Source organism: Cynara cardunculus (assembly GCF_001531365.2).
Source record: "Cynara cardunculus var. scolymus isolate 2C chromosome LG 3, CcrdV1, whole genome shotgun sequence".
NCBI lineage: Eukaryota > Viridiplantae > Streptophyta > Magnoliopsida > Asterales > Asteraceae > Cynara > Cynara cardunculus.
In genome coordinates, this window is record NC_037530.1 from 40,260,751 (window position 1) to 40,287,319 (window position 26,569).

Genomic DNA, 26,569 nt, shown 5'->3' on the forward strand with positions numbered 1-26,569 from the left:
AAATGGAATGGCCTTTTTATTTATTATTTATCGTAAATGAGTGAAGCATTACACATAGTATGCCCTTCCCCCATCAGCTTTTAAATCCATACACTACTGTTTTATGAATGAGAAGAGCTAGTAACAAAGAAACGACAAGAATCAACAGAAAAAAATGCCAACCTCAATCTGACGGTGCTGCTCCTTGCATCCCCGACTTACAGCTTCATGTACAGACTCACTATTAGATCAAAGAAAAATATTGTTGCTAGTGAAAAATAATTCAAAAGGTGGTCATAACATATACCAACATCTTGTACTAAAAGAAAATCCCAACATAGCTACCTTGAATGAAGCTTTTGAAGAAGGGCAGAAAGATCACGTGGTTGTTGCTTGACAACTTGAAGTGGCCAATTTTCTGGTCCAAGAAATGGTTGAGAATTTAGTTCTCCCTGTCCAGGGCTTCTTTCAGTACCACCATCAGAACTTCTATACTGATCGATTCCACCAGATTGTGAGTGGGATAATTCCACATCGACTTGAACATCAAGCCATGACTTGGTCAAAGCCCAGCAAGCAGACTGCAATGACCAGGCTCTGAGTCTTAGTAATAACTTCAAACATCTCAACCAAATGGTGAAAATAATAATTAACTCAACGTAGCAAAAAGTGCAAATATATTCCTGCTCTAACTTATTAACTGGTTTATCCCCATGACTGTGACAAGTGATAAAGTACAGCCGCATTTATGTGAAGGATGACAAGCTTACAAGTTACAACCCATGCAAAAAGAAGTACGTGCTGAAGAAAACATTTAAATCCCAATAGTTGCCACTTGCAAAAGGCAAATATCTAGCAGAAAGTGAATTAAACAAAGCTTAAACCCATAAAAAACTTCTGGAATTCTAAAAGAAATATAAATAATATCTAACAAAACTATGTCAGGACTCAGGAATTCAGGATAACGCATGTTGTGGAAGAGCTCTTGGGACATGATGCTCATGTTCTTATAATTTATAGGCAAAGGCGTTTTTCATTCAAAAGAGCAAGTCCAAGACAATAATCAACTTCGGGCACAAGATAATCAAAATACATACGTAAAAGGGACAAAATATGCACTTAACTAAGGTAACTTCTTGCGCAGAAACGTCATTTTCGATAGATCAAAGCGGATAAAGTCACTTAACATAGTATAGGATTTGTAGTATTAAACTTAAACGTCATTCTCGATAGACCAAAGCGGATAAAGTCACTGCACCACCAGGAAATGGTGACAAACAATACAAAAAAACAATACTGAGGCTTAGGAAATGGCAAAACAATACCTCCCAGTCGGTACAGATAGGTAGAATGCGGTTCACATTACTGCAATTGGCTGCATATACTGCTGTTTCATACTTCCCACTCTCTTGCTCTGCAATTTTCTTTAACACACAAAGATAGACACAAGAGCAGAAGGGAAGGGGGAAGCAGAAAACATCCATTAGTTTCCGTAAGAACATATAATGCACATGTTTTAATCACTGAGTGTGGAAAAAGCAGCATGGAAGCCTACAAGTATTTAAAATGTTAGATCTCTTGAGACCTTATACATGCTCCTTTTTAAGTTTTTAAACAGTTCAACACGTTAAGCTGGGTAAAGTCTCTTGATGGAAGTTGAAAACAAAGCTGTTTCTTAAATAAACCTGAGATATAAATTAACAAATACATAGCATGAAATACTGAAAAACGACTAAACTAGCATCAACGATGCCTAGAGCATACAGCAGTAATTTATTGCATTTTTTGGATAATAAAATACGTAATTAGTTAAACTCTCTTCTCCTACCTCTGATGCACAGTATGAAGCCCATTTCCAGAGGCGTCGCTGATGATTGATGCCACTTTCCAATTCCATGGCTTGCAGAGATCTGTTTTTCCCATTTCTTATGAGGGCTTCGATGGAAGGAGAATGATCCAACCCTCCAAAAGGGCGCAAGGTTGCTGCCCTCCATGACTGTCCATACAACAGGAACCATCAAGACAACAACAAAGGCATTGCAACCTTAGCCAAAAATTGAGATACATACCTGTCCTGCAGACCGACAAAGATTGCAAGCCTCTTCCAATCTTCCGGCCCTTAATAAGATCCAGACATCTTCCAAAAGAGATTCAGCTTGTTTCTGTTTAAATATAAAAGTAAAATTTGATACAATTCACAAACAGATGTAAGCAACATGCACATCAGTAATGACAAAAATCAAACAGCTGTTTGACCACCTGCCTTGACTAGCATCACTCAGCATTATAGCATAAAACTTTAAAGTACAAAAAGATTTTCATGAAGTTAAAAGTAAGAGCCACGGAAATAACGTTTTATCACAATATAACAATTACTTAATGAGCTACAGCAGATGGCAACTGTTTCAGAAAATAATACTTTGTCATCAGGTAGCGGTTGAGCATGTTCACGCGTTGGAGCATCAAAATCCAAGCACTGAACAATCTTCTCATTTGAGGAGCCTTTCTGTAGAAACCTTTGTGTATGATTCCAAACCCCTGAGGTAGGGAGATATGTGCCAACATGAGAGCCTCGCACCTGCAAAGCGTTATGCAAAAGATTTAAAACAACCAAACCTGGATATATTTTAGTGATAATTGTATGAAGCAACTTTGAACGTTGTGAAAGAAGGGTGATCTGTGCCATAAAAAGGGTTATCATGATGCACCAAGGCTCCTCAGTTTTCGGAATATTAGAATGAGAAATCTTTGCATGCAGACTAGAGAAGCCAATCTGCTATCACATAAGTAAACAACAGAGGTTTGTGGCATAACACAATCCCACAATAAAAAGCCACAAAATAAATATACCTTACCAGCACCGGTGGTGTGCATATCAATGAACCCCTAAATCTATGCTTGATATGTGATAGCATATTATAAGACTCCTTATAAACTATACGACAAGAATTACCTATCTTCTAAAAATTGTTTGCAAATGTAGCCCTTGGCGACAGTAAAACCAAGAAGAAAATTGCAACCCCTCACCTTGTTCTCCAAATCAAGGGCCTTTGAGGCTAATCCTTCAAGCCACTGGGTAAGTCTAAGGCATAACTGAGCTATATGATCTGCAGCAACAAACTGGCAAGCCTCCAGATGTGAAGTTGTTGGCAACTGAAGTAAAGCATCAAAGCAAAGGAGATAAAACATGAGCTTCAAGAAAAATTAATCAAATAAAAACTTTGGCATTTGTAAAATGAGTAGACAAGTGACTACACACTAAACCTTCATACCATGATTGAATCTTCAGGAAGCTCTTCATTACCTGAACAAAATTGGAAAAGTAAAAAGAAATTATAAACTCGATTTGATCCCCAAAAAGAATAAAACCAATAAACTGATATTGCCTGATCAGCATAGAAAGAAGATATGAGCATTTGGTTTAAACATAAGAATAATAGAAGCAATGTTCTAAAAAGCGTTAAATCAGCTAAGCAGTTACGTGACCTTCTAGACTTGATCAACTTAAGTAGAGATTAAACCAATGGCTAAGCCGAACAATAAGCACCAAGTACCAGATTACTTTGATCCAAATTTTGTATCCAAATGTCTAATTTCATTGCTTCTATGATGCAATTACCTAGAAAAATAAGAAAGATCCCTCCAAACTTAGACGAGTTGATTGATTAGCACAAGAAAAGTCTATTAATCGCTTGGTGTTATGAAAAGCTTAATTCGACAATTAGTTGCTAACTGAAGCAGTGAGGGCGGGTAACTCTAGGTGGCCAGTTAACTGTTCTAACTAATCAATGCGGTTGGGGACTCTTAACGTCTAGGTGACAGCTTAAGTGGCCGTGGACAGATATCTTAGAACACTCAAAGAGTCGGTGATATATTAGGACACAAAACATGTCAGCTATGTGCCTGGGCAGACTGTTGTCAAAGTAACAACTATTGCCCTCCAAATATAGATAGGATACTCAGAAAGAACTCAGCCCACATCCAAATGCATAAAGAGGTAAAATGTTATGAATCATGCCTTTCCCATATAGATACCACAAAAGAGACCAAGACGCAGCCTCATCAAGTAGCATCTTAGCCTTTTGCCTCATCAGTTTCTCCTCAACAATTCTGTGTCTCTCACTACAACTGTTACTGTAAAAGTACAAAAAATATACATAGTCAGCATGCTGGCTAAGAATATTTGTATCAATTTAGCAAGCAACAAAGTATATACTATTATATTTAGCATGGGTTTCTTCAGCAGAATGATAGCAAGAATCTAATTTCAACTCCACCTCTGTAAAATCTTTTGACTTTCAGAGACTTCTCCTGCTCATGAAGGGTAGAACAATTTTCATTTTAAAAGTACAGTAAAAATTGCAATGTTTTCTTTTTGGTATAAAACTACTTATCTGCACATTGTCATCAATAAATATTGTTGATTATGATGGTTTTGGTCGACAAGTTATCCCCTATTTTGTCTTTGTTGATGGAGATGACTGGCATTTTTCCTTTTCATTTTATCATAACAAGTAATAAAAATATAGGAATTCCACTATCAACTGTTTTGGGGTATGACACATACTTAATGAACTCTGAAACATTGCGGCACGCTCCTTCAAGTCTTAATATCAAATCAGGGATCGACATCAATCCTGCAATAGATACATTAAACAATGAAGTACACAACCCGTTGAACCAACTACCAGTTATAGCATAATTTAATGTTTATATGGTTCAAGACAAATGTGCCTAAATATAAAAGTTGGAGTCATGCATTGGTTGTCAGCGTCTTATTGTTGGTTACACTATCCACTCCTTATAATGTTGAAACCATTTGGTTTTTAAAACAACTTGTCTATGACTGAAAAACCACTATACTCGCTGGGGATAAATATCTTGCATGAATTATTTTCAACAGATAAAATAATGTGAAGTTATCAGATTATATACCAAATAATCAAAATAATTGAAGTACAAACTAGAAAATTCAAGTAATCAAAAATGCTTAAATGAATGCCAGAAACCCAAGCACTTCATGCAGCAGTTTGCATTCATGCTAAATCAGGAGCCTAAAAAATCTAAACTAAAAGAAGTTGCTTCATTTCAACAGATTTTATTAAATTATTAAAATTTTCAATTTCGTGTTGCTTGTTTCTGTATATTAGACAGAGAGCAAGAGATAGATTGCACCAAATACCTTGAAGAGCTGAATCAAAAAGAGAGGCAAATAAAGAAAATGTTGCATCTCCACCATCCGATGATGCATCTTCCTCGTGCTTGCAAACTTTTAACGAATGAGTTCTTGGTCGGCCAACTGAATCATTAGCAACACCCATCTCAGATATTCCACGACCATCTATTGACGGTGATCGCCTTTTGAAAGACGAGTGAGTTCTTGCGTGCGTCCCTTCTGAATGATCACCATCAGAGTGGTCGACTTCTTTTTTGATATTTTCAAGAAATAGAGCAGCATTACTGAACTTAGATTGATAACTTTCTTGATGCGGTGAAGGCGAAAGCCGTTTCCTGAACACATACAACAAGGACTTAGAGCGGTACACAAAAATAACCCAAGATTGACAAAATTCTCAATAAGAAGTGAGGCGATGAAGAGTTTCAAAGTTTGATTTGACAACCTAAAACATCGTAAATTACTGAATATACATTTGGAAAAGAGTTTCAATGTTAGGATTCATACCCGTACCGCCGGTAACGCTCTCTGAGACTCAATTCTTGAGAATCAAAATAACTAGGAGAAGTATCCATGTCGACATTCATTGTATCCGTTACAATTTTCTCAACTGAAAACAACTCATGGACTGTCTCCTTGATGAGGGTTTTGGTGAGAATGCTTTAAACCCTAGAAATGATTATTTGAGCGCGGAAAGAGGGATAGGATATATTTTACGGTAATTCCAAAAATAGTCCCTAGTCTATTACTGAAATACACTAATGGTCCGTCAACAATATATTACAAAATACATCCTGAAAAATCAAAACGGACCTTGACGTAAACGGCCTGATTTCCTGAAATCCATTAGACATTTTTTTACATTTAAATCTTCACAATGTTTTTGTTACGAAGGTTTATAGCATTTTGTTGTGATGTTTTAAATGTAAAAAATGATACCATGAGTCTTATAAAAATAAAGACTGATCTTATGTGAACCCAACTCAACATATTATACATATTAAAAAAAAACATTTAATTAAATTTATATATTAAATTAAACATGTATTTTAAATGCAATATAAAAATAAAGCAATACATAAAATTAAAAAAAGAAGTGAGGCAGTAAAAGGAAAAACAAAGCCCACATTGCATATGGGATAAACACAATATCACCGTATTAGATTTCCCAGATCATCAGAGTGTTGTACTAGTCGAGTCGCAAGTATTCTATCCACAATGGCGGTGGTCGCCGGTTGCTCCACCTGTGTTCCTTTCCGTCCAACTTCCATAACCTCCGGTCAGAAATCTTTCCGATGACACGCTGCTAATCGTTTTATCTGCTTACATTTTTACATGATGTTTTATCAGCAAAAGCAACTTTGTACTTCCTATTTTCGCTGCATAATTTCTCCCATCCATGATGATTTTTGTATTATATTGTTGCATATATTAATGGCTTGCTCTCTCTTGAATCAACATTTGGTGATACACATATCAATTTTGCATTCGTAGAGCACCAATTGTGATAACAAGAGTCAAATTGCAGCCCTTTTTGGTGAAAGGAAGGAGTAGAAGCACGGGAAATTTACAGAAATAGCCAATCTGGCAAAGTGATTTCACTTGATCCACTTTCACTTTATAGTTGATATGTATTGGTTTTCGGCAAAAGAAAAAGGAAAACGAAGGATCCTTACGCAAAAAGAGTAAGACCACTTTCTGCCTAAGCATCCTCTTTTTTTTGCCGAAAACCAATCCTTGCGCATATGCTTAAGCTTTCTGAATCCTTGCACATATGCTTAAGCTTTCTGAATCCTTGCACATATGCTTAAGCTTTCTGCGTAAGGATTGGCTACAAAGTGAATGTGGGACATGATATAGCTATAAAGTGAACTGATTTTGGGTAGATTGGCTATTTTGTCAATTTCCCAAATTTTCTTCCAATGAAACAATTTGATGGATCACATTGAGTCTGTTTTTGGTTGGGTTTGAACCGAACTGCAATACGAACAAGAAATGTTGTCAATTGCGTTAAAGTTTGCTCTTGGATTCGTGCATCAAAGTTGTACGCCATATTTCAATCTCCATGGCAATGTGTGTAGTTGTTAATGCATTTTCTCTTCGAGTATAAGTAGAGTTTAATCACTTTTTGTTCCTTGTTTGTTTTGAAGGAAAGCTAGTTTCTCTTGTAATGAATGTCCAAAACTTTGCATTCCTTAGAGATGAATGTTCTAGAACTTTGAGAACCCATAGAGATTTACTTGGCATCAATGCTGTGCATAAGAAGGTAGATCATTGTGAGGGATCAAGAGCTGCTGAAATTGGTCAAGGGTTTTATGAAACTATAAACGAACCCTTCGTTTCGCATCAGGTATGATGGTGAGTCATCACATGTTATTGTTGTGTTCTTGTAGTAATCTGGGCATAGTCTCTTTTCTTGGGTCTTTTTCAATTTAGAAGCTTTATCCCATGTACTAAGGGGATGTTTGGTTGGTTTTCCATCAATTCCTGAATGGATAAAGTTGTATATGTAGATTAATCCGACTTTATAGATCAGGAAGGTTTTTGTTTCTGAGGGTTTTCTCATGGATGGAATGAGCATGTTTTTTAATTGGGAGAAGCAGGTTTGGAAAAAACATGGTTTTTTGCATAAAGCTCTCTCCTAGAAGCTTACTGAATAAGCCACTTTCTATACCATTAAGCCACTACCAAATAATCATGTATAGCTGATCGAGTAAGCTGTGAATCCCATTAAGCTCATTAAACTGTTGTGTGCAAATACAAGATATGGACTTAAATTTATTAGTTGTTTTCTTTTTAAAATCCATATAAACCTGTAATTACGGAAGTACAACCCATAATACGAAGCTAAAACTTGGAAGTGTAGATTGCCAAATAATCAGCAAATTATTGAGCATAAGTGGGATTCACCAGCTTTGGGGAAGAAACTAGGAGATAACGATTGATTTGCACGGTTGTGCAAGAAGGGCTTCTGGAGGATCGGCATGGCTGTGCCAAAAGTGTTTTTAAGTCATGCACGGTCACGCAAGAGGAACAAGGTCAATTTGGGGTTTCAGTTTCAGGACAACTCAATAGTGTTTGATATGATAGGAGATCAAAGTGAACACATATATCCAGCTGAATGTAATATTCCAATGAACAACATTCACATAAACAAATACATCAATATATTGATTGTGAATGTGTAGAATGAGAGCGTGATAGAGGAAAGACTTGTATATTTGATTAAAGAATCATATTAACTACAAAAAGGGTAAAACCTAAAGTATTCATACCTACAACTAGAATATGAAAAAGACAGACGAGCGTGTAGGCTATACATAGAGACACATAATAATTAACAGATATTATATCTTTATCTGTTCTTGGATTAATGGGTTGATGAGGACGCTCAAACCACAACGATTCCGATTGGAAATCGTTTGTGATCTTTTATTGGTTTTATGACTTTTATCGGTTTTATGTTTATCATTTGGCAGACAGACAGGCTTGTAGGATCCTTGCCGGCAGGAGTCTTAGTCGCTAATGCGTTGTTATTAACTGCACCATTAGAAGCCTTGGCGGAAACCTGTGAGGGGCAACAATCCATATTTAACATGAACATGCCCCTGTTGCTACTTGTTGCCCTCATTGGTGCCACTGTTGGAGGTAAGATTCACCATGCACTCGGATCTTTTTTTGGATGGGTATCCTAGGCTATCCTAGACTAATCCCAGCAAATTGTGAGTGCAAGAAATCAACCCTGATAAACTCAGTGGCCATAATTGTTGTGTACACCTGGAAGATGGAATATTCCACCACATCCCCCAGGGTCTCAATCACTACACCGCAACCCTTGTGGTTTGCACTCAAATCTTCGCACATGGACATGCATTAGGTGCAATGGAACTTTTGTGATGAGGGTCAGAATTTAAATTTATAAATTTTTGGGGGTCAAAAGAGGAAATATATATATATATATATATATATATATATATATATATATATAAATGAAATTTATAATAGAAAAGAAAATTGTAAATTTATTGGCTGTACATCTACTTTCCGCATTTGCAGGACTACTTGCTAGGCAAAGAAAAGCAGAACTACAACGGCTAAACGAACAGCTTCGCCAGATCAATGCAGCTCTAAAAAGGCAAGCAAAGATAGAGTCGTATGCACCCGCTTTAAGTTACGCTCCTGCTGCCGCTAGAGTACCTGAGAATGAAGTGATTGTTGATCCAAGGAAGCAAGAGCTGACATCCCATCTGAAAAATGGCAAGAATTTCCTCAGAAATCATAATCCAGATAAGGCATTTCTTGAATTCAAGACTGCACTTGAGCTTGCTCAGAACATTAAAGATCCAATTGAGGAAAAGAAGGCTGCAAGAGGATTAGGTTTGCCATATTTCATGTTTCCTTTGATTGTCAATGTGTTTTGTTAGAGTCACATATCAGCTAAACTTGGATCATTTCTTCTCAGTATATTTTGGAACCTCCCTTCTCTCTTCAAGAGCTCTTTTGGAGAGTAATTAAATGGGTTTCACATATTCTCACACTGTATCAGAACCAAGATCTACCACTTTAGGGATTCGACACTCTGGGACGATCTGTGCCAGTCTGGTCTCAGTTGAAGGGGGCGTGTTAGAGCCACAATGGCTAAACTTGGATCATTTCTCCTCAATGTATATTGGAACCTCCCTTCTCTCCTCAAGAGCTCTTTTGGAGAGTAATCAAATGGGATTTCACATATTCTCACTTGGTATCAAAACCAAGGGGTTTACCACTTTACGGACTCGAGTCCTCGACACTGTAAGACAATTTGTGTCTGTCTAGCCTTCATTGGAGGGGTTTTGTTAGAGTCCCACATCAGCTAAACTTAGATCATTTCTCCTAAATATATGTTGGAACCCCCCTTCTCCTCTCAAGAGCTCAACTCTTTTGGAGAGTAATCAAATGGGGATCCCATATTTTCACATGGTATCAGAGCCAGGTCTACCACTTTAAGGACTCGACACTCTAGAACAATTTGTGCCCGTCTAGCCTCCATTGAAGGGGGTGTTTTAGAGTCTCATATTAGCTAAACTTGGATCATTTCTCCTCAATATATGTCGGAACCCCTCCTCTCTTTTCAAATGGCTTTTTTGGAAAGTAATCTAATAGGATTATAAAATTTAACATGTTTAACGAACCATAATGGAACTTCTATTTTGTATCTTTCAGGAGCATCGTTGCAAAGGCAAGGCAAGCATCGAGAAGCCATTAAATACCATATGATGGTTTTGTCGGTCTCGGAAAGAGAAGGAGAAGACTCCGGAAACACAGAGGCATTCGGAGCCATTGCTGATTGTTACACCGAGATTGGTGATCTAGAACGAGCAGCTACTTTCTACGACCAATATATTGCTAGATTACAAGCAGATTGATTTATTTCTTTACAACATCAGGAACATAATTTTTGTAGCAGAGGCCTGTAATGGTTTGTGGTTGTGTATCACTCTTTTGGTTTCTTGTAAAAGCTTCATGTGTGATTTTTGAAGATCTGTACGGATCTTGCTAGTTATCTATCTTCTACATAAATAGACGTTACTCTTTTGGTTTCTTGTAAAAGGGTTATGTGTGATTTTTGAAGATCTGTATGGATCTTGCTGGTTATCTATCTTCTACATAAATAGACGTTTCTAATTGCTAAACGAATTTAACACGAACGGAGGCCAGACAGACACAAATTATCTTAAAATGTCTGAGTAGGGGCTAGATGGGAATAGATTGCCCATAGCATTGAGTCGAGGCTAGATGGATACAGATTACCCAGTGCAAGGCTAGACAGGTGTAGATTGTCCCAGAGTGTTGATTGGGGATAGACGGGTACAGATTGTCTGTAATGTCGAGTCCCTATAGTGGTAGACATTGGCTCTTATACTATGTGAAATATATATATGCAACCCCTAAATTTACTCTCCAAAAGGATCCTTAGGGAGAAGAGGTTCCAATATGTACAAAGGAGAAATGGTCCTGATTCAAGTTTAGCTGATATAAAACTCAAACAATCTAAAAAATTAAGCTTCATAAGCTCGTTAATGTGCTCGAATTCGAGATAAGCAACTCAGACTCGTGGCATTTTTTGTTATCAACTTAGCAAGACCCACAACTTATTCAGTCAACTATACATGATTGTTTAATAGTGACTTAATGATATAAAAAGAGGCTTATTCGGTAAGCTTTTATAGGGAGCTTTATGTACAAAGCCAAAATTTTCCAAGCATGCTCCTTCCATCTATGAAAAAACCCTCATAAACAAAAACTTTCTCAATCCATACAAAAAGATTAATCCACAGTCACATATATCCATACAAGACTAAATGAAAAGCCAACAAAAAAATAACCCCTCAAACTCGAATAGGACAAGAACAACTACATGAATTTTTTATATTTTAATCGTACAATTTATAAACACGTTTGTCTAAAGAACCATATGTACGTATGGCTCTGACCCAAATCGGAAATTTTAATCAAGGTTTTCAGATAAACCAATATAAACATTGGCGTTACAAAAACCGAGTCTTTTTATACTACCTTTATTTAGACCAAGTCAATCTTGAGAATTCCAACGCTCAAGCTCGAGATAAACAAGTTCGAGCTTAATTATCTCGTTAAAAGCTTGAATCGTTAACACCCCTAATGATACCAAGCTCAACCATGACGATCATATTCAGTAGAAACAAACACACATCCCATCCCCAGTTGACATATAATAACATACACCACATGTATTTATCCATACTCTTAGCAATATATAGAACTAGCACGACAACAGTCTCCCAATCGGGAGGCAAAGGCAAAGCCAATAACAAACGTTTAAAAAAGAAGAAAAACGAGAACCAAGAGGAGACTAACTGCCTCCTACAACTTGAACAAATACCCACAAAGGCAGGAAGAGAACGAAAAGCCCAAACAGTGAAAAATAACGGTTAAACGCCACATAATCTCACTACTGATAGTACATGAGTTGTTGGGCAGCGGCAACACTCTGGAAACCACCGTCATATATCGCCTGACTTGCTCCGCCCCCGACCATATCCATGGTTGCTTGTTTCATAGGATGCTGCCCCATAACTTGAGGATGCATCAGACCCATCTTGCTCATTGCTAGTTGACGTTCGTATGCCAATAATTCACCAGCCGACAGCATTGGTGCAGGAACCGGAGGGGGAAGTGGGTTCGAGCTTGTTCCTGGAGGAGTGGGCTTACTGCCCCATGAGCACTAAGATTGCATATGAAAAAATAAAACACATCAGCTCCACAACCACATTATTCAGATACAGCGGGCCCTTATGTTTGCGGGATTGGACTAGATTTGGAAGAATTGAATTTCATTCCAATCCCATGTTTGGTTTAACGGAATTCTTAGATGAACATAGGATTTTGACATCCCACATGATTTTTATGTAATAATGTTTTAAAATATGTCAAACGTTTGTTTTGAAATAATCAATTAATAAAAAGATAATTTAATTATTTATTGTTTATTTTTTATAAATAACGAAATTCAATTCCATTGCAAATTCTACAAATCAAATATACCATAGAATCCAAGTTCAAATCCCTCCAATATGAAATTCAAATCCCTCAAAACCATTTCATCAAACCAAATGCCCACTTGGACAGGACTTGACGAAACTGGACTGGACAAGGGAGAATGAAGGTTTTATGGCCCAATTGGTTTGTGGGATTTCATGGAATATCCAATCCCGCGTTTGGTTTAAGAGAGTCCAGAATTGATATTCCGAGATTTTAATGAAATCCCACAAACATGGATTTAGAAATCCCATGGGGGTAGTTGGTATGGCAGGATTTCATAGAACTTGTTTGTATAATGTTTAAAATATGTTAAGAACACTTGTTTTGTAATAATCAATTAATAACAAGTAACTTAATTTTTTATAATTTGTTTCTATAAATTATTTATAAATAATCAAACTCAATTACATTCCAAATTCTACACACCAAAGATTCCAAATCCTCCTAATTCCAATTCCTTCCATGAAATCCAAATACCTCAAACCAATCACCCCCATGGGATTTCAAAATCCTATGTTTGTGGGATTTCAATGAAATCTCAGGATTTGAAATCCAGGAAATCCTTCAAACCAAACATGAGATTGGAATGATATTCAATTCCAAATCGCACCAAATGCATTCCAATCCTACAAACCAAACCAGACCTTGGGGTTTTAACTGACATGATAGTTTAGTAATTTATCAATCTTGTTTCATCTCCTTGGCTTTTGTTCCACTTATTTTGGAGGGACAGAAAAAAAAAACATTTTGTTCCCACTCGGGTCCTGCCTGTCCCAGTCTAGTGTGACAACAAATATGGGGCTAACAATTTTTTGTGCTGTCCTGTCCCGCATACCGAACGCACCCTAAATTAATTGACAGAGAATGTGATCACAATTGGCAAGGAAAAAGCATGCACCTTAATTTGTTTGCCGTAAAGAATAGACTGGGTGTTTCCCATTTGAATAGCAAGCGCAGCCTCAGCATGGTTATTGTATCTAACAAAACCAAAACCTTTATCACGCTGCACCCGAACTTCCTCAATCACCCCTGCACCAAGGGAATGAAAGTGACGATGAAGCTCAAGCTGTGTAACCTGCAATTGGACAACAATAATTTCATTCAACCTTATAATTTGTAGCTATAGGATACCAAATCTACAAACAGTAAGACAAGCAACCACTTCGAACGAAAAAATATATTTTGAAGAAGCGTAGATACTACAAATGAACTACAATGAATTCAGAACCATACAAGACTCTAGCCTCAGGGGGTGCTTTGGTATCCAGACAAGATAGAACAGGACAGAACAGTTGTTCAGTCTTTGGTAAGACAAAACTGGACAGATAAAATAAAATAATCAATTTACCCCTAATGAGTTGTTTATATATTTTGATTAATTTATGTAATTTATTAAATTATAATAAAATAAACATTTTTACAATAAAATATATCATTAGAAAGTTTTCGTCAAGACGATTAAAATGACACCAAAATAAAAGGTTTATGTAGTTTCCAATTTTTATTTTATACCTTTTCTATATTATTTTATTATTATTTATATTTAATAAACTACATAAATTAATCAAAATATACAAAGCGTATATAAATAATATTTTGATGACAGTTAAGTGAGTTTAAAGAGCATAGAATACAATAAATAAAATTTAAAAAATGAATAAAATGTAAATGAGGCGTATTTGATGTTTTAGAATAGAATTAGGTTTTATTACGAAGTTATATTGGTAAAATATAGGTTTGTTCCACCTTGTTCCTTGAGTGGGGGTGGAACACGCCTGTTCCACTTTGTTTCACTTTGTTCCTTTCTGTTCCACATAAAAGAAAAGTCATGCCAAACGTCGAAGAATGATCCCTGTTCTGTCCTGTGTACCAAATGCACCCTCGATGATTGATCCCAAATGAAACCCTTTCAATGATAGACATATAATTGGAGGATTAAGATTTCTTACCTCTGGTGCAAGGTTGCCAACATAAACAGTTGTATACTGTGGATTATTCTCCGGGGCATCGCTATTAGTGGGCTCTTTACCATCCTCTGTAAACGCAACACTCAGAACAAATGAACGACTTCCACAAAGCGGCATCAGCAAAAGCTAAGCAGTTAACTTAAAACGATATGGAACTTCAAAAACTAACAAACGCCAGAGCTCAGCTCACGAAGCTATCATGATTGCTTTTGATTGTTATTATTACGCCTATTATTCTACTATTGCATACCTGATGACCCATTTGTTAGCTCTACCACGCTTTTTGAATCTGAAGCTTGTTTTTCATCGCTAATTCCAGCACCTTTTGTAGCCCAATTGCAGCGTATCTGCCTACTTCCAAGCCACTTCCCTGATCATGAAAAATGATGATGGATGTAAATGTTCGAAAGCACATGAAATCAGAAGTTGCAATCAAGGGGGTACTACAATAGTCCCATATGGAACTTCAGAGCCTGTTTGTTAGCAGCTTAATGAGCTTAATGGGACTCATGGCTCATTAGGTCAGCTATATATGAATGTTTGGTAGTGGCTTAATGATAAAAAAAAAGTGACTTATTCAGTAAGCTTTTAGGGGGGAGCTTATGAAGAAAGCCATGTTTTTTCTTCCAAAACTGTCCCTCCCAATTAAAGAACATGTTCCTTCCATCTATGAAAAAACCCTCCCAAACAAAAACCTTTTCAATCTACAGGCAGATTAATTCACAAGACAGCTTTATCCATACAGGACTTGATGGTAAACGGACCAAACAGCCCCTAACTATAGTCAATTAGTCTCTGAACATGTGAATGTCAACCATATAAGAAGCACAAACGTGTCACGCCATACTAACCAGTTAAGTCATTTATAGCACTTTGAGCATCCTGAAAAAGAAATAAGATCAGATTTTCTCTCAAATAAAATTTTGTATGAAGAGATGAATGACAATAAAGCCTTCCAGTATTTTCCTCGTAACACAAGTGGGGAGAGTCATCCAAAAGGGCAGGTGGTGCAGTAAAATTAACTTTTTGCCAAACTTTTGGTGATGCCAAGTCATATTCTCTGTAAATATCTCTCTCCACTTGTATTCCAAATTATACAGAATGGAAGCCATGGCCATGCACATCATTGTTTCCCATGGTTCTAGAAAGAAAATGTAACCTGTTGATTCCGAAAAGAAACAAACCCAAAACCTCGTGAACCTCCAGTTTTCTGATCCCACATAACCCTTGCATCCCTATAATGGAGCAGCACACATGAAATAAGAGTACACATAACATGTGTAAGAGAGAGACAAAAACATGTACTCACGAACAGCTGGCATAGACAGAGAAGCATGCATATAACATAGCATCAGTAACCTCAGGGCTAAGATCACCGACAAATATGTTGTAGTGACCTGCAAAGCAAAAAAAGTAAGTTATGAGGTCAAATTGCCACAAACAAAACCATAGCAGCATATTACCACCCTGTTTCATATAATGTTTTTTCCAGAACAGACAATAAGGCCTACCTGATGTGTCCTCCCTCTGTCCACTGGCATATGCCCAATTAACTTTGATAGGCTGTCCAAACCTGCAAATAAATCAATAAGAGGAATATCTTGAAGTAAATTCCCAGTGTAGCATATACCCCTATGAACAGCACTTACAAATGCCTTCCATTTAGAGACAATATAGCAAGTGCAGCAGATCTCCGATCAAAGTAGTGAATGAATCCATATGATGACTGCAGACATTGAAACAAGAATAATCCTTATACAAGGTGACTATGCAAAGAAACGTGGAGACATGATGGCTGACATCCATTTTATATGAATCCTACGTATACTTGCTCAAAACATAGCCAAAGAGCCACCTTATCTTTTCTTATGAGTTTGCAGCCTTCAACAGGACCAGTACTTGCAAAAACCTCTTGTAGAAGTGGTTCAGTCACTTGTGTATGAATATTCCCTACATACCTGCATTTTCTCGAAAATTAACAAACTAGAAGTTTACAAAGGGAAAGAAAAAAACAGAATTTTAGCTGCACAATCTAACCAAGTGATGCATATATGACAAGATACGTACCATACAGTTTATAGTATGAATCCTAACTAATACTACAAAACCAGTTAGCAAAGTTCATAGATATACGAGGTTAGGAAAACACACTCTGGAATAAAAGATTGCACCAAGAATTTTGCAGTGTTCTAAAAGGCGTTACCCAGATGCTTAGGCCGACACACCAGTTATTTTTAGAATATGTAAACACAGGAAGACCAAAAAAATTGATTTCAACCCTGTTTTTTAATTAATTTACATAAGAGTAGAGAAATTATTGTAAAGATGCCCAATTTGACTCGGGAGATAGAATCGGACTTGATTTGGGCCAAAATGTTTTCTAATTTGGCTAATAATTAGCAGGTTGCTCAAGTTATCAGTCCGAATAATTGGATAAACCCAACTAATCACCACCCAGTCCAATTAGTTTTGCTTGATATTTTTAAAACCTTCAATCTAGCAATTAGTTGGCAATCAAAGCGGTGGGGTGCTTAACCGCTAAGAGACCAATTAAGTCGGCCTAAACGGGGATCTTTAGAAAACTGAGCTTTCATGATGCTCAACCATGCAAATGAAAAGAAAATAAAAAGCCATCTGTAAACCACTCACACGCTGCGGCATGTGTTTGGATCAAACCCAGGAGGCAAATTTCCACTTGGTATTGGTTCAATCTGCAAAATGAAAAGGTGAAAATGGAAATAGAACCCCAAAAAAATAGCTAAGCTAAGAGCAAAAAAGCATAAGAAACCACACTAATTTCACTAGTTAAGGCCTGAAGAATGAGTAAAAAAAAACTGTACTATTAACAAATTATTCGACCATAAAAAACAGCCACAAAAGACAATTAGTGTCCAGACCATCCTACAAGACAAATAGAAAAAAATTAATGCAAAGTTACAAGAATATAATTTACTAAACTTCACAATTACATCCAATTACTAGCCTGAGGTATCAATTATGTTATAAACTCAGACAATGACACTAACAGCAAATTCATCAAAAATAGAAACAACGTCAATCGGTTATATTTAATGTGTGTACTTCCGTTAACTAGATCAAAGACTCAATGTAAGTGGGAACTAGTTCCACACCAAACAATTCCCCTATAGGACATCCCAGATCAAAGTGTTCAAGGCTTCTAAGTGGCAACAGAACTTCTAGAGGTGAGAAGATAGAACAAGCTGGATTATCTATAAAAATGAGAAATCGTAAAGAAAGATTAACGTACAAAAACATGTAACCACATAACACTATCTTTTAGTCTATACATGTAATCTTTTCATAAAAACTCATATGACAATTTTGTTGGTGCTGTTAATGGAACAAAAGGCAACTACCAACAAGAAAACAAATTGTGTGGATAGCACTGTTTGTTCAGATTCTCTTCTACGAGTGGGTAGGAATGTCATCCTAACCTTCTGCCAAACAACAAAAGGCTATAAAAGAAACAAATCTAAATGTAGTAACGCATAGTATCACGAATGTGGCATTACCTCAATTTCCTATAAAACAAACATTAAACTTTGAAACTGGTGAGTAAATAAGGAAAAACAATTAGGCAGCTCCTATCATCATGCAAATGCTAAATCTCAATAATGGGAGTGCCACAAAATGCAATCCCCTTACAGTTCATCCACTAATACACATATCACAAGGGTCAAAACAGGTACCAACTTGCTACGCTCGTATATTGTATACCTTGTAATTTGGTGGGACAACATTCCGTTCAGTAAATCATAGAAGTTCTGCCATTCTGTAGAACTTAATTTCTAGTTTCAAAGGGAGTTTTTTAATCACACAGAACTCCCAATGATCACTGAGATTTTTTCCACCTGGATTTTACTGAATGCCAACGCACTCATGATTCTCTATGTCCTTCCATTCAAATAAGGAAATATATTCTTCCTATTTGAATATGCCCGCTGCATTTTCAACTTCCCAATGACCATCCTTAAATAATACCCTATTTGAATTTTCCCGCTGCATTTTCAACTTCTCAATAAACATCCTTAAATTTGCGACTGTGGTCCAGTTCTTTTCCAGCTCAATCTAATACCTTTAGATTCCAAAAGGCTTTTCTAACCCTCCAATTTTACAATGAAATGTTGCCAAGTCTCGCCAACCAACACCACATTGAAATACTCCTTTGTGCAGAGGTTGGAGTAAATTGAAGTCGTGCAAAAACATCCAAATCCTTTTATTTTCGCAAAGTTTCGGATGTTTTTGAACATGATCGTCAAAAAAATAGTTAAGAAGATTCAAAATGCATATTGTACCAGCCAACAGAAAAAACAATCCTAACTCGATCAAATCAAAACGAAACTAACAAAAAGTTCCATCATCAATCGACAATCAATCAAGAGAATCAAGTGTACATGTGGAGAGAAATTACAAAATCAGAAAAATGGGGCGTGCGAACCTGGGGTGGAGCCAGGAGGCCAGGATGATAAAGAGATTGTTGTTGAAGAAGAGCTTGCTGCATCAATGCTTGCTGTTGTTGCTGCTTCAGTCTCTGATGTTGCATTCTTGAAGAATATAAATCTACTCTCCTTCAGGATCTCGAGTAAATTGAGTGATTTTGGGGGTTAGGGTTTCGATACTCCGCGTGGGAGAAAGGGGATGAGCAATTGAAACCCTCGAACAAATAAAATGTCCTGATGAACGAAATGGAATTTCAAAATCAACCCTCCAACCTAAGTTTATCTTAACGTTTCACCCCCTCCTACTTGTCCTTTATTGTAAATTACATATAATTCAATTATTTTCACTTATTTAATTATCATTCTCGTATCAACCTGATGATATAACAAAACAATAATCGTATTCATTTTCTAAAATTGATTTTAGTCGTTATATATATATATATATATATATATATATATATATATATATATATATCATACACTTTTTTTAACTAAAAATTATTGTATTTTTCAAAGTTTTCAACTGTCATATTTATTTTATATATCGGTCAAAATAAATATCGATCGTATCAATGACGATCTTTTTTTTCTTTGCTTACACAACACTGTTTGTTAAAACAGACATCGATTTTCTATACTTTAAAAAAAATGATTTAATTTTATACAATTTATTAATATAAAGAAAATGATCGTATATACCCAAATTTGAGATATGATCTATGTTATTTAAACCCAGAGAAATTATTTATACAATTTAAATAATATAAAAAAAATGCTTGTGTTGATCAAAAGCTTTAATTTTTCCCTACAAATAAATTGTTTTTATAATAAAACATTAAAAAATATACTAATTAATTCATCAATAAAAGGAGACTTAAATTCCACGAGGTAAGGAAAACAAAAATACTCGCACTAGAAACTAATATATTGAATTTACATCGAAGTCCTCAATAAATGGATATGTTACATTTTTAGTCCAAATACAACATGGTATGAAGTCAAACTCTCTTTCACACTAGGAATTCAAGCTTCGGAAAATTACCGGTGGCTAATGGTTTATAGGTTGAGGTCAAAACTATGCTCGTTGCCGGAGGATGAACCACCCGGCGACAGATTGTGCACTTGATACGGCGCTCTCACGGCGGCTCTGTCTTTTCTCTTCGCCAGAAACTTGTGCAGTGATGCTCTTCTCGCAATCGGCAAATCTGAACCCTTCGTTTGTAGCTCTGCATGAATCGGTTCTTGTGAGCCGGGAACATCAGCCGGAGATTCCGAAGTTGAGGCCAATTCAACTCGTTTCTCGTTTTTGCGATCAGGAGCACCGTTCTGAGCCGCTAACATCAGATCTCTCGCTCTATCCGCCGGAACATCATCTAAAACCAGTACTTGTCCTCCGTAAAAAATCGTCATCTGTGCGGTTTTAGGCTCCGTAACTGATTTACTGGAACTAGCTTTGTTCGTAGAAGTTTCTAGTAGTTTAGAGGAATCTAGGTTAACATACTGAGGAAGAAGAACATTCACCGATTTCTCCGCTTGTGATGAGGCCTTTTGACCAGGATACTCGATGTGACTCAATAAATCAACAGTCATAGTCTCCGCCGGAGTTATCACCGGAGAAATTTCCGATGTCCCTGTACCAACACAAAAAATCAGCTCAGACTTAAGTAATTTCACAGATCTTAGCGAAGGTCGATCTAACGACAAACAAAACAAAACAAGAGAAAACGACATAAACCTATACCTGGAGCATCAAATTTGGCATTGATTCCGAGACTTAGATCTCGGAGATTTCCTTTTTCCTTCAAGAATAGACTCAATCTGTTACAAGTCTGAGCAAACTTGGACTTCTCGACAGGAGGTTTGCCGTTGCCGGTGCCGGTGCCGGTGCCGGTGCCGGTGACGGTGCCGGAGTGTTTGGGTGTGGACGACATGTGTGAATGTAATGGTGGATGAAGAAGGATAGGGGAAGCGAGGAGGGTTTGCGTTTTATATTGAAAGTCGTTCACAAGTGTCGTGGTAGGGACAGCCATCCTTTAAAAATTGACCAGAGTTTCTCGTGTTTTATTTAAGCACGTGTTAATTGATTTTGGAGAAAAGTGTGCTCCATCTGTCCGCCAGTAGACTCAGCCTCCGCTTCGACTTATTCAAATCTTACCGATCTTGGCCCCACATGAATTACACCATTTACATTTTTTACTAATTAATATATATTATTAATTTCAATTTAGAAAAACACCGTCTGTAATTATTTATTAAAAGCATATTTAAATAAACAGGATTTAAGTGAATAATCAAAGTTCTCCGCGAGTGTTTTTACGTATTCTTTATAATTTTTCTTAAAATAAATAATTAAAATTCAAAATTTTAAAAAAATTAATTAACTTGAATATCCAATTCGTTATGCGAGTTGATTGATCCCAAAATGACTATCCATTTTGCGGGTTATCTGAAGTCACCGCATTTGAACCTCCATGACCACAAAGGGGTTTTATTTCTTCTTGTATTCGAACTTGGGACCTTCATGTACTTTTCACCTTTTGAACTCAAGCTCAAACCAATCGAACACCACTCTTATAATTAATTTTTAAAAATAATACATTCAACTCTAATTGGTTCATTGAAGATAGTTCTTATAAGTCACCCAATTTTTTTAATTCTTGTACAAGGATTTTGTTTTTTTACCTTGACATTCGTGTGAAATGACATTTTGTTGGTTTTTTATATATATTCTTTTGATATTTATATATGTATTGTTGATGTTGAATTATGATAAATAATTTGGAAAAAAAAGGTTTTACTAGTGAGACGAAGAATCATGTGAGAATAGAAGTTAAGTTGAAAAACGTAAGAAAGTATATAAACCCTTGATCATTTTTAATCTCACTCTACCTCATGAATTGCATTTATCATAGAAATTGATCCCAGATGCACTGCATCACTATTGATCTTCAATTATTATTGATTCAATGGTGAAAATTCTTTCTCATCAGAACCCAACCTTTACAATTTTAGAGTTTTATGGTAACTTTTAATTTGTTACGTGGCAATTATGTAAAAAAAATGCAAAAATGAGGTTTTTAGAGCATGTACAACATATTCTATAGATAAAATGAAGCTTTTGTACTTTATTTTGATACAACAGTTTCTCTATATTATTTCCAGGGCCGGCCCTGGCCACGTGCAGCCCGTGCGGCCGCACAGGGCATCAAAGCCTAAAGGGGCATCAAGTTGTCATTTTTTTACTAGTTTTGAGTTCAATAATTTGGGAATTGGACAACTGAGCTTTAACAATAAAAACAGACCCAAGGCCTAGTAGTGATGAATATTGAATACACATCGTAGGAAAAAGTTGGAAAGTTGGAAAAGTTTTTGTTTGTATAAAGTTGTCTGTATTAATTAATTTGTTTGTATAAGTTTGAATTTTTTTTGTTTGGGAGAGTTTTTTCACAGATGTAAGGAGTTTTTTTTAGTTGGAAGGGACATGTTTGGAAAAAAAAAACTCGGTTTTCTATATAAAGCTCCCCCTAGAAGCTTACTAGATAAGTCACTTTCTATATCATTAAGCCACTACGAAACAGTCATGCATAGTTGAGCGAATAAGTTGTTAGTTTCATTAAACTTATTAAGCTGCTAACAGATAAGCCCTTAGCCTTTAGTCGTTAGACCTGTAACTTTTGAGTTTTACTTTTTGCTTACTATGACAGTAATTTGGATGTGATTTACTATTTTAGTTAAAAACTAATTATAGTTTTCCTTGTCTTTTAAGTCCCATATATTGAAATAAAGTTTCTATGTTGCTAATTTCAATTTGGAAAAGGGGAAACCGGAAAAGAATGAAGCATGATCTTAATTCAAAATTTATCATTTTCTATTTTGTATTCATGGTTTTGGTTTTATTAATAAAAATCAACATGATGATGAAATACTTAGCTTGAATAGGTTATAAACTTTTTAAAAATTTGTAAGTTTCGTTGTTTCATTGACTTAAAAAAATAGACTTAGGGGCATTGATTATTATTTTCGCACAAGGCATCAAAAATCCTAGGACCGGCCCTGATTATTTCTCTATACCGTGGTAAGAGTCGTTGCTCTCACTTGTCGCGTAAGACTCTTGATGATTGTCACGCTCTTACCGGGTAAGATTCTTGATCTTTACCATGTTCATCCGGTAAGGTAACATGACTTGATGTTTATTAATCCGAGTAAACGTTTGGTAAACGGTCCTTTAAAGATTTTGACTTTTTCTTTCTCTGTTTTAGATAAGTTATATATAATTTGTTGGAGAGAGTTTTAGATTTCAAATTTTGGTTATTTTCTAATCAATGATTCGTCACGTCTATATACATAAATGTGTTAAACAATGGTTGTTGAGGTTGTAATTAAATCGAGGAATGTGGGTTGTGTTTCATGTACTACATTGTCTATTAAACAAATATATATATATATATATATATATATGATGAACGATCAAATGCAAACCATCTATATTTGTATGAACTGTACAAATCATCCCTATATGTCGATTTTATTATTTAATTTAATGAATTTGTTTCATGGAATTGTTTAATTTTATAAAATTGTTTTATATAATACTTTTTTTAGATGAAGTTGTTTTATATATGGTTATGAAATTGTTTCATATAATACTTATGAAAATTTAATGAAATTGTTTTATGTATTTCTTTAAATTAATATAGTGAAGATGATAATATTCATGATTAACATCATCCACAATAAAAATGATTAATTAACCTCTCATAATTACGAAAAAAATGAAAAAAAATAAAAATTATGATTGGTTGAACGAAGTTTTCACGGTTTGTACAAATAACATGGTTTGCAAAGTAAACATCACCTATAATATATATTTGTATATGTATATTTATAAGCCTAATTAAATTAGAACTAGATAGTTGTTGTAACTGTGAGGTAAAATATGAGCCAATCATTTTAGATAATTAATGTTATAAACTACAATAAAACAAATGTAAATTAGTAAATTGTGTTGATTATTCAATTACTTTAATTAGTTTAATTATTTTAACATATGTATATATACACACACAAGGACCAAATCCGGTCGCATTCTTCGGCATCCACCACCACTCCGATGACCTCCTCCGGTCATCTTGTTTGAACAAGACGCCGTCTCCGATGATCAACCATTAAACACCCACATGTGAGCATTCCCGACAGCTAGCTCCATATTTGTCTCTGTGATCCCCGCACTACTTATCTCCCTTCCCTCATCCCCGTCACACTTGGTATCACGTGGTCTCAAAGTTTACTTGGTGTGTTTTGGATATCACATTGTATGTATTTTGGGTATCATACTATGTATCTTGGTGTATTTTGGGTATCACATGGTGTTTGTCAGAGGCCGGAGGTAGGAGAGAGAGAAAGAGTATAGATGAAAATTTTAAACATCTAAAATGCCCTTTACCTTTAATTTTAAGTCAGATTACCAAAAACATTAGTTTCATAATTTATCCATTAATTTATAATTGAAATTGGATTTTATAATTATCACAAACTAATCAGTTCTTATTTAAATATATATATATATATATATATATATATTGTATATATGCATGTGTGTGTATATATATATATATATTGAAAGAGGATTAGCAGGTAATTATATAAAAATATGGTAGTAGTTATGACTGGATGGTCACTGTCGACTAAAATAATTCATCAACTTGCATCACGTAGCAAAACAGGAAGGGACTGCTGCTTTGACCATACAAGACACATTCATAGAATGCCCAAACCAATTATTCACACTTTTTCTCTAAAATATACAACCAAAATATTTAAAATTAAATATTTTATTTCAATATTAATTATATTGTTAAAATATTCAATAATATAATAAAATTATTTTATCTCGTTTCTTCTTTATATTTCATTGGTTGGTTTCAAATGTTGAGGGCCCGTTTACCAAATACTTATCCGACAAGTGTTTACTAATAAAATTCAACACTATTATTTACATACCGGATAAGATGCTAGTCCACCAAAACGACTTCGCATGTAACAATGTACCCAATAAGCGTTTACCGTGTTAAGAGTCGTCGCCCTCACTTACCAATTAAGACTATTGGTACTTGTCTCGCTCTCACAAGATAAGATTGTTGGTCCTTACCATATTCATCCGGTGAGATAATGTGACTTGGTAAGCGCTTACCCGAGTAAGCGTTTGGTAAACAACCCCTTAAATTTTTTCCAAATTTGGTGAAAATTCAACATCATTCGTATTTTTACAATTTTAAAGGAATTTTTTAAGAAACTTCAAAAATCTCCAAAATCTTTAGTTTTCTTGATTTTATAGAAACCGTGGAAAACACTCTTAACAATCCTCTAAATTATAATGCAAAAATAACTTTCATTTTGTTATGAATCTTAAAACACATTAAGAACGGAAAAAGTAAAGTTTTTTAAACAAAAAGTTATATTTGGGAACGTATAAGCAATGAATATACTGTGTTCTTGGTTTCATTATAACATCTGTAATGGAAGTTCCTATAAAAGCTTATTTTTTGTATTTTTTTTTATTGTGGCATTATTTTTAACTTATCAAATTAAGAACATTTTTATGGGTCTTATGTATTTTTTTAACATCAATAATTATATTCTATTTATAAATAAATATCAAATATCAAATATTAAATTTAAAATATATAGAAAAAACTTGCAAATTATCATTTCACATCAACATCAAGGTAATAACTAAAGTTTTTGTGCAAAAACTTAAGAGCATCTTGAACAATTATGATAAAATGGAGAATAAAGATGAGTTTTAGCAATTTGTTTTATTATAACAATTATGAATTATTTCAACTTACACAACGGGTACTGATGCTAAAATAAAGAAAAGAATGGAGAGATTGAAAAAATCTTTAAGGGGGTGTTTGTTTAAAGATATTAAACAGCAATTGATGAGAATGAAAATACAAGAGACTGTTTGGTTTTCTATAATATAATGGACTAATTCCCCTAGAAATCTAAAATTTAATTTCTGGTTAAAATAGAGGAAATGAAAATTCATTTCTCAGTATGAACCAAACAGACCCTAAATTTAGAGGAATCTCTAAATAGAGAGATAAATAATACTTAAATACTTCTTACCAATAACATATATTGAAAATAAAAGTTTAGGAGAAAGAAAAAATATTTTATTAAATATAGTAAATATTTAATGATATAATTAATGTAAGAATTTATAAAATAGAGTGGCTGTTAAAGTTGATCATAAATTTTTTAGAAATTTTGACTTTTAATATATTATATTTAAAAGAAAATATAGCATAGCTGATACAGATAAGTTAAAGAGGACTATTAGAAAACTCGCGTAATGCAGCGAGACACATCTTAATTTTAATGTTCTATTTTATTCTTTGTCTCTATCGATGTTATAATAC

General features: G+C 35.1%; 4 protein-coding genes across 8 annotated transcripts in view; 1 reads left to right on the top strand and 3 right to left on the bottom strand.

The window, feature by feature from the left end:
- The window catches only part of LOC112508849 (nuclear pore complex protein NUP107), a 12,571-nt gene extending 6,764 nt beyond the window's left edge, over positions 1–5,807 (bottom strand). For 2 of the 4 annotated variants that reach the window (XM_025113650.1, XM_025113649.1), the window contains exons 1-12: positions 5,663–5,807; positions 5,162–5,490; positions 4,547–4,616; positions 3,998–4,113; positions 3,252–3,283; positions 3,007–3,132; positions 2,399–2,557; positions 2,049–2,141; positions 1,808–1,975; positions 1,305–1,403; positions 325–560; positions 163–220 (exon numbers count right to left, since the gene is read on the bottom strand). In XM_025113650.1, coding sequence (XP_024969418.1) covers positions 163–220; positions 325–560; positions 1,305–1,403; positions 1,808–1,975; positions 2,049–2,141; positions 2,399–2,557; positions 3,007–3,132; positions 3,252–3,283; positions 3,998–4,113; positions 4,547–4,616; positions 5,162–5,490; positions 5,663–5,742 — 1,566 coding nt within the window. In that variant the 5' untranslated portion in view covers positions 5,743–5,807. Of the gene's footprint in view, positions 1–162; positions 221–324; positions 561–1,304; positions 1,404–1,807; positions 1,976–2,048; positions 2,142–2,398; positions 2,558–3,006; positions 3,133–3,251; positions 3,284–3,997; positions 4,114–4,546; positions 4,617–5,161; positions 5,491–5,662 lie in introns of those variants that run through there. The other 2 variants (XM_025113651.1, XM_025113652.1) reach the window with 2 other exon arrangements.
- A 496-nt stretch (positions 5,808–6,303) lies between these two features.
- LOC112509785 (protein FLUORESCENT IN BLUE LIGHT, chloroplastic-like) lies at positions 6,304–10,793 on the top strand. Of its 2 annotated transcripts, none has more exons than XM_025114935.1 (5): positions 6,304–6,434; positions 7,306–7,505; positions 8,635–8,803; positions 9,212–9,532; positions 10,358–10,793. In XM_025114935.1, the coding sequence occupies exons 1-5, from the start codon at positions 6,374–6,376 to the stop codon at positions 10,558–10,560; spliced, it is 954 nt and encodes a 317-aa protein (XP_024970703.1). In that variant the 5' UTR covers positions 6,304–6,373; the 3' UTR covers positions 10,561–10,793. The 2 variants fall into 2 exon arrangements, with proteins under 2 accessions (XP_024970703.1, XP_024970704.1); XM_025114936.1 differs by having other exon boundaries at positions 6,317–6,434; positions 7,315–7,505.
- A 1,052-nt stretch (positions 10,794–11,845) lies between these two features.
- Positions 11,846–19,351, bottom strand: LOC112509343 (oligouridylate-binding protein 1B-like). The gene is made up of 12 exons (XM_025114253.1): positions 19,142–19,351; positions 17,332–17,393; positions 16,538–16,640; positions 16,332–16,408; positions 16,194–16,255; positions 15,992–16,079; positions 15,842–15,917; positions 15,534–15,564; positions 14,933–15,052; positions 14,665–14,750; positions 13,614–13,790; positions 11,846–12,398 (listed from the first exon to the last, which is right to left on the bottom strand). Exons 1-12 carry the CDS (start codon positions 19,244–19,246, stop codon positions 12,126–12,128), a joined length of 1,260 nt encoding a protein of 419 aa, XP_024970021.1. The 5' UTR covers positions 19,247–19,351; the 3' UTR covers positions 11,846–12,125.
- Positions 19,352–20,034: 683 nt separating this feature from the next.
- On the bottom strand, positions 20,035–21,100 carry LOC112509265 (protein TIFY 10B-like). The gene is made up of 2 exons (XM_025114123.1): positions 20,887–21,100; positions 20,035–20,776 (listed from the first exon to the last, which is right to left on the bottom strand). Exons 1-2 carry the CDS (start codon positions 21,074–21,076, stop codon positions 20,202–20,204), a joined length of 765 nt encoding a protein of 254 aa, XP_024969891.1. The 5' UTR covers positions 21,077–21,100; the 3' UTR covers positions 20,035–20,201.
- Positions 21,101–26,569: the final 5,469 nt, after the last annotated feature.